Genomic DNA, 7,136 nt, shown 5'->3' with positions numbered 1-7,136 from the left:
GTGTCCTCGGGGTGTCGCAGGGCCATGTGCCTCCCTGCTAGTCGGGTGCCCAGCTGGACCTACCTGGTCTCGGCGCCTGTGACCCATGCTCTGCCCCATGTCAGAAGCACGGCCTCAGACCCGCCCTCTCCCTGCAGCAGGCCTGTCTGCTCCTCATTCTGGCTGGTTCCGAGGTGTGGCTCCGCGGACCACTCACAGCCAAGCCCCGTGTCCAGCCCAGCCAGCCACACCCTCCCTCGGGGCAGCTGCACACCAGGCCCACTGGGCACTGTGCTCCCACTCCACGCACCTCCATCCATCCCAGAGGGGGGTGTCAGACTTACCCAGAATTCCTGCAGCTCTGTTAGGTGGCTGACATTTTCAATCTTTTTGATTCTGTTTGACGCAATATCCAACATCGTGAGTTTGTTCTAAAATAAGAAAACAAAAACTTCTTAGATTACTTCGGTTTCAACAACCATCTTGTGATGTACACAGTCGGGTACTGAGCTCAGAGCTGCGGACAAACCGCCTGCTCTGCTAATGGGGACAAGGACACCTGCCCATGGCCTGCAGCCCACCTGGGCAGGACACAGCATCCTCGCACACAGCCACGCCACCCAGCTCTACTTTTCGCTGGGATTCGAAGCGGGTTCTGTCAGACTCTGAGCCCCACGCTCCAAGGTCCCCATGCGCAGGGCCCAGTGAGGGCAGAGTCACCCTGTAGAAAAGCAAGCCTGGGCTCCCGGAGGTGGCGTGGGCGACTCACGTGGTGCTCCTTAAGGAGCATGACACCGAGGAGCCTAAAGTACGGTTTTGTTCTTCACTTAGGGACTAGGAACCTGGCTGGTTTCAGTAAGAAGCTGCCCAGGCACGAGTGGAGGTGGCGCTGCCAGGCGCGGAGCCTGGAGGCTGCCCTGTCCCGGAAGGGGCCACCAGGAGGAGGGGCAGAGGGGAAGCCTGGGCACCGAGGGCGGGCGGGCGTGGCCGGCCTGGGACTCCCAGCTAATGGAGGGCAGCAGAGTGGACGCTGGGCCCTACGGCAGGCAGCGTCCCAACCTCTGTTCTGAAGACGCCCACAGACACTTTTCGGTTCGTGTCGGCTAAGCATCAGGAACGCTTTCTTCAAGTGCACGGTCAAGGGACTTAACCAAGCGATGAGATGGCAGTGAAAACGAAGGCCGTGAAGGCTTGCCCTGCATCAAGTCTAATCACACCCGCTGGCCAGGCTTTCCATACCCAAAGGGGCATGGTCCCGGAGAGCTGACAGCCAGGTCAGGCGCCACCTCGCCGCCGGCCGTGCTACAGGTTTCTGCCTGAGCAGGCCCTCTCCCGTTCTCTGCTGCATTCCGGGACTGATTCCCAACCCTCCCGAGTAAGGGAGACTTAAGAAGCATGTCAGTGAAATACCTATCCTCCCGTCCCCCAAAAGCGTGTACCCAGCAGCTCCGCTGACTCATGAATGCTCCAGCCCTGGAGTGTGACTCCTTGTGGGCTCAGCCTCATGACCCCACACCCCAGGTCCCACCCGGCACAAGCCCAGGCTGAGTGCCCCCCTCTCTAGAAAGCCCCAGGGTCCCCATGACCCTGTGTCCTGGGGACCTGGGGCTGTGTCCCCATGAGCTAGGCGTGGGCACACCGGGAGGCGCGCCGTCACCCCGCTTACGCTGGCCTCGTCCCGTCCGCTCAGCCTGCTGAGTGCCTGCAGCGTTCAGGGGCCTGTGGGCAGATGCGGGCACACGGCAGGCAGCAGGGAGGGGACAGGCCAGGTCTCTCCAGCCCACTCCCCCTGTCCTGCGGTGCTTGGTGCAGCCACGGAAACTGGCAGAGCTCAAGCGGCCTGAACACGGCAGAAGCTGACCCCACGCAGGCCGGTTCCATGGCCAGAACCGGCCACAAGCCTCAGTACGGGGACTGGCTCACGTTCTTCCGGGGGCTGGACGTTTTGAAAGCTCATTCAAAAGCAAATAATGGGAAAGTGTGGAAAAGCAAGCTGACCAGAGCTTCCGCCTTCTACCAGGGACAGCCACCAGCGAAGGACGGAGTGAGGGCCCAGTGCGTGGCGGGCATGGCGGAGTGGAGGGCGCCGGATGCCGGGGCAGGGGATTTGCCATTTGGGAAAAAGACACATTCACTTCCTTGTCTCCCGCACAAAGATAAACCCCGCCGTGAGTGAGGGGTAAACACGAGCAGGTGCGGGAGGGCCGAGTACTGGTCCTGGGGCAGACTCCGCGGATCGCTGCGGGCCCAAGGGAACGCCGGCTACCACTGCTCTGTCTCTGCCGTGTGTCTGAGGACCAGGCCCCGCTGCCTCTCTCCTGTGCGCCCACACCGCAGACACGGCCCTGGGGGGGACCTGCTGCCCCCGCGGGCGCGGGCCCTCTGGCCAGCCCTCTGGCCGGCCCTCCCTGGGCGCTCGCTGCCCAGCTCCGGTCCTGTGGCCCCCGCCCGCAGTCCCGCCTCTCAGAGCGAGGCCCGTCCACATGCCAGTTTGGTAAACCCTCAGCATGGCTGCAAGACAGAAGAAGGTGCCTACACCTACCACAGGCACATTCTGACTTTCCCCAAACTTGACGTAGACGTCAGTGAAATAAAATTCACATGGTCTCCACCAACGTTACTCAGAGACTCGGCCCGGGGCTGAGGCCAAAAGAGCCTTTCCTAAGATGGAATCACCATGTTTGCGTTAGCGAAGGTGACCAATCTGGTTACATTTGCTGACAATTAAGCAAGAGAGAAAAAAATCGTAAATAAAATGAGAAAAAGTATTTTATTTGTTTTGAATACCGCACTGAGAAAAGGCATGTTTGCCTGCAGGCAGCCGAGGAGGACAAGGGCCTCTGCAGGAGCTCGGGGCCAGCACTGCCCTGTGCTCACGCACCTGACACTGCCGTGCTGAGCACCTGAGGCTGCCTGTGTCGAGCACCTGAAGCTGCCGTGCTCACGCACCTGAGGCTGCCGTGCTCACGCACCTGAGGCTGCCCCGCGCCTAGCACCTGAGGCTGCCCCGTGCCGAGCACCTGAGGCTGCCCCGCGCCGAGCACCTGAGGCTGCCCCGTGCCGAGCACCTGAAGCTGCCGTGCTCACGCACCTGAGGCTGCCGTGCTCACGCACCTGAGGCTGCCGTGCTGATGAGCAGGGCTGGCTGGGGCAGGAGGAGGAGCATAAACAGGCCTGTCCTCACCAAGGTGGTGATGAGCAGTACGAGAAAGGAACATGCGGGAGCGGAAGAGCCAATGGTCTTGGGCAGCTGAGACAAGCTGTCCATGTCCCTTGAGGGCTGGGAAGTGGGGCTGAGGCAGTTGACAGCCAGAAAGTGACGTGGCCAGGAGAGGGGCAGGGACGGGTGGCGGCTGATGCCTGCAAGCCCTTGTTGTCCAGGGAGCAGAGGAGCAGAAAGGGCTGGTGTTTTAATAAACCTTCGCAGTCTACGGCCACGCCACCCTGAACGAGCCCGATCCCGTCCGATCCCAGAAGCTAAGCAGGGTCGGGCCTGGTTACTACTTGGCCCGACCTAGGAGACCACCTAGAAAGATCAGGTGCTGTAGGTGTAAAAAATTAAATAAGGGATTGTCAGCTGACAAGATCCTTGCCATCTGTGATGTCAACCAAGGGTTACCTCGCCTAAGAAAATAAAATAAAAATCTTTGCAAATGCCTATAGTGCCGCTGGGGGACGTGCCATGAACGCTGGCTGCCCCAGCGAGGGGCACCCCCCCTACCTGTGCTGAGGCTGCACACCGGCTGGCCACGGCATGAAGCATCAGCTCAGTGCTGGCTCGGGGGGGCCGCGATGACCTACTGATGCAGGCGTCTCACACATTTGTCACGCAAGGAGGGGACACTTGGCCCACAGGACTGGAAGATCCCCGAGATAAACCGCAAGGCGGAGCACCTACTTGAGACCAGCCCGGGGGACGAGTGAGTGTCTTACGTTGTTCTCCAGGCCCTCGAGGACCTCGATGCCGTTGTGGCTGAGGTACAGCTCCCGCAGGTTGACCAGGCCCTGCAGCCCCTCGATCTTGGTCAGCCGGTTGCTCTGCAGGAGGAAGAGCCGACAGCCGTCAGGACTGCGTGAAGGGTGCAAAATAAAGCAGCTTTTAGGAAGCGGGGCTTCTTAAAGAGTCCTGACAGCAGGGCACTGCATTTCAAACGTGCCAGGATGTGACTCACGCAGAGAGAGGCATCAAAATTCCGAGTCTGCTGCACTGGGCTGGAACTCATGCTGAGAGTTAAAGGTTTGTATCTGAACTCTTTAGATGTACTTAGCTCTACCTCGATTAACTTAGTATTTTAAAAACATCATAATTACGGAATATTTTAAAATAAATTCTCATTTCTTTCAGTACATACTATAACTCAAAGCATGAGGCCCCCCGCTACCCAGGCCCTGTCCAGAGCACCCCACCACATCCCGCCGCCAGGGTCTGATTCCACACCTGGCTTCCGACAAAAAAGGTCACGCGAGCCCAGGCGTGTTCAGGGCTGACCAATGAGCAAGGACTCGTGTCCACCACTGCGTCGAACGCTTTAGGGGCACCTGGGACGAGCTCAACCTTCTAAAGCCCTTTTGCCTAAAAACCACCTGGGACTCATTAGGAAAAGGAATGTGACCCGTATTGAGAGAAAGCTTAGCTTGACGTGGGCACATGCGTGGATGTCTGTGGGCACATGTGGAACCCAACGTTCAGATCGCTCGGGGCGGTGGCGTGCTGGTCAGGGACACTGAGCTAAACCCTGGGGCTGTGTGGCAGCTCTGGCCCGGGCCGGGAGGCGGCCATGCGAAGGTGGCGTGGTACCTGCATGCTCAGGACCGTCAGGTTCGAAAGGGCGTCCAGGTTCTGAAGTTTAGTGATCTTGTTTTTCCCCAAAAATAAACTCTCGAGACTGGTTAATGTGTCGATATTTTCAATTGCCTGTTGAAAGGACAGAGCAGCAGTCAGCACTGTGTGGCCTGCCAGCTCCCCAGGGGAAGGGAAGGTCCCGGGCCAGGAGACAACACTCTCTGAAGTTTAGCCGTGGAATGTCACGCGGGTGACTTTTCCACTCTGGAAGTTTTCCAGTGGTGTCTGACTTGAAAGTACAGTGTGGAAAAGAGAGAAAAGGTGGTGGGTCCGAGGCCTCGTCTCCAGGGCTCGGCCTAGTCGCCTGAGTTCTGGGGACACGGCGAGACCTGTGGACCAGATTCTCACGTCCCTCCCAGTTCTAAGTTCTGAGATGACCCATCACTATGTTAGTCTACACAGGATTCGTGACAACGCATTCCCAAGAGCCTGGGTCTCGAGGAGAGATGCCTGCTCGGGACCGTGGCGCCCTGCACGCCCGCCCGTGCTGCGGTCCTGAGCCCCTATGTGGCATGTGTGAACCTCAGGGCGTTTCATGAACGGTTACTGACTAGATCTCCATTCCCCCCGAGTTCACCGCTGTCAGAACAAGTTAACTACCACCTTTCAGCGGACACTACATAAGCAGGATAGGCATGTGCTCACACAGGGGGGACCCTAGGAAGTGCACGGGGTGCATCTCATCTGCCCATCCCAGCAGTACTCGGCTGGCAGGGGGTCTACGAAGATGAAGACTCAAAAGGAGGGCATCCTGAACTGCTACTGCCCGTGTTAGTGCGTGACGAGCCACCTTTGCCCCGCGACAGTGTGCAGAGAGACACTTGGTAAATGCTGACAGCTGGCTGCGCTTGTTTTAAACGTGCTCTCTGCTACCTGCGGTCACATCACCGCTAACAACTGGCATGAGATGCTCGTCAGAGTCACCCTCCACGGGTGCAGCCTGCCCAGCTCCAAGGGCGAAGCTGGACTGGCTGCAGTGCATGGTAGCCTGCCAAAGGCAGACGGAGAAGCGCTTCCAGCACGGGGTGGGGAGGGAGTGTCGGCCGCCACTGGCCATGGGAAGCACGGGCATGGCACTGTGGCCTCACTGGGCGGCTGGTGGACAGCGAGTGGTCGTCCGGCTGCTGGCTGGCCCATGTCCTCACCCCCAGCCTGCTGGGCCTCCCCCTTCTCTGCTGGCGGCTACACCCTGATGTCAGCCCTCTGTGACCCCCTCCCGAGGTCCCCTCCACGGGCCCTTCCCTGTGGCTGACTCAGCTGGGGACACCTTCCCCAAGTCTAGTTTCTACTCTGCTGATACTCTCAGGAAGCGGCAGGGTGAAATGCTGCCCCCAGGCTTCCTGCGGCCCCTTGTGCAGAGGTCAGGCCATGGCGAGGCATGACTGCTCGGACACGCTCACCTCAGGTGGGCTCGCCAGAAACGGTTAGCACGTGTGGAAGCGAGGCGTTTGGGGCTGTCGCTCACCGTGGGCAGAGCAGACCTGGGTGCTCTGCTGAGTTTAGGTCATGACGTGGGTGGGGAGAGTGAAGTCTGCGTGCAGAGGGAAGGCCGGGTCACCGGTCCAGGCACACGTTCTCACTGATGCTGACCCCTGGCCCCACTGGCGTCCAGGGGGCACTGCTGCCCGCCTGAGGCTGCACCGCACCTGCCCGCACGCACCTACCCGGATGCGGTTGGACCCCAGCTCCAGCATCTGCAGTTGGTGTAAGTTGCTTATGTTCTCAATTTTATTGATTTTATTGTTGACCAAGAAGAGTTTTTTTAGTCGTGTCAACTTGTCAACCCCTTCGATGTTTCTCAGTAGATTAAAAGAAATATCTAGGACCCTGGAACAAACAAAACATTTATTTTTTAACGAGCACAGGTGGCACGGAACTCAGAATATAACTAATTTCTAGGTGGCACCCCACCCGGAGGACCACCCATCACCCTGGCAGTAGGACCTTGCGGCTACCCAGGGACAGCTGGGGGGCAGCCTAAAGGGCCCCCCCACGCTGGGGGGCACTGAGAGCGCCTCTGAGTGGACCAGCCAGGAGCCTTTCAACTTGCAGGTGGAGACTGTGGGCAAGCCAATGCCACCTATGGAGCCAGGTGTGTCACAGGACCCTATGGCCAAATGGCCCCTCAAGGGCCGAGAGCCAGGGCGCCAGGTCGGGTCTGGGGAGACTGGACTCACTCGAGCTCTGTTAGCGCGTCCAGGTTCTCGATCTTCTTAATCTGGTTGTCGTAGAGGTCCAGCTCTCGGAGGCTGTGCAGCTCCTCCAGGTTCTCGATGCACTTGATCAGGTTTTGACGGAGGCAGAGAGTCTGCGG

The 7,136-nt window shown here is 59.2% G+C and overlaps 1 protein-coding gene across 1 annotated transcript in view; it reads right to left on the bottom strand.

Annotated features, from left to right (window-relative positions):
• The window catches only part of PPP1R7 (protein phosphatase 1 regulatory subunit 7), a 17,157-nt gene that overhangs the window by 2,460 nt on the left and 7,561 nt on the right, over positions 1-7,136 (bottom strand). Inside the window, exons 4-8 of the mRNA XM_023521084.1 lie at positions 7,000-7,130; positions 6,487-6,649; positions 4,778-4,894; positions 3,913-4,017; positions 324-410 (exon numbers count right to left, since the gene is read on the bottom strand). Coding sequence (XP_023376852.1) covers positions 324-410; positions 3,913-4,017; positions 4,778-4,894; positions 6,487-6,649; positions 7,000-7,130 — 603 coding nt within the window. The remainder of the gene's footprint in view (positions 1-323; positions 411-3,912; positions 4,018-4,777; positions 4,895-6,486; positions 6,650-6,999; positions 7,131-7,136) is intronic.

This window comes from Pteropus vampyrus, unplaced genomic scaffold (assembly GCF_000151845.1).
Source record: "Pteropus vampyrus isolate Shadow unplaced genomic scaffold, Pvam_2.0 Scaffold291, whole genome shotgun sequence".
Lineage (NCBI taxonomy): Eukaryota > Metazoa > Chordata > Mammalia > Chiroptera > Pteropodidae > Pteropus > Pteropus vampyrus.
The sequence above is the reverse complement of the archived record's forward strand: the minus strand, read 5'-3'. Positions and strand labels throughout refer to the sequence as shown.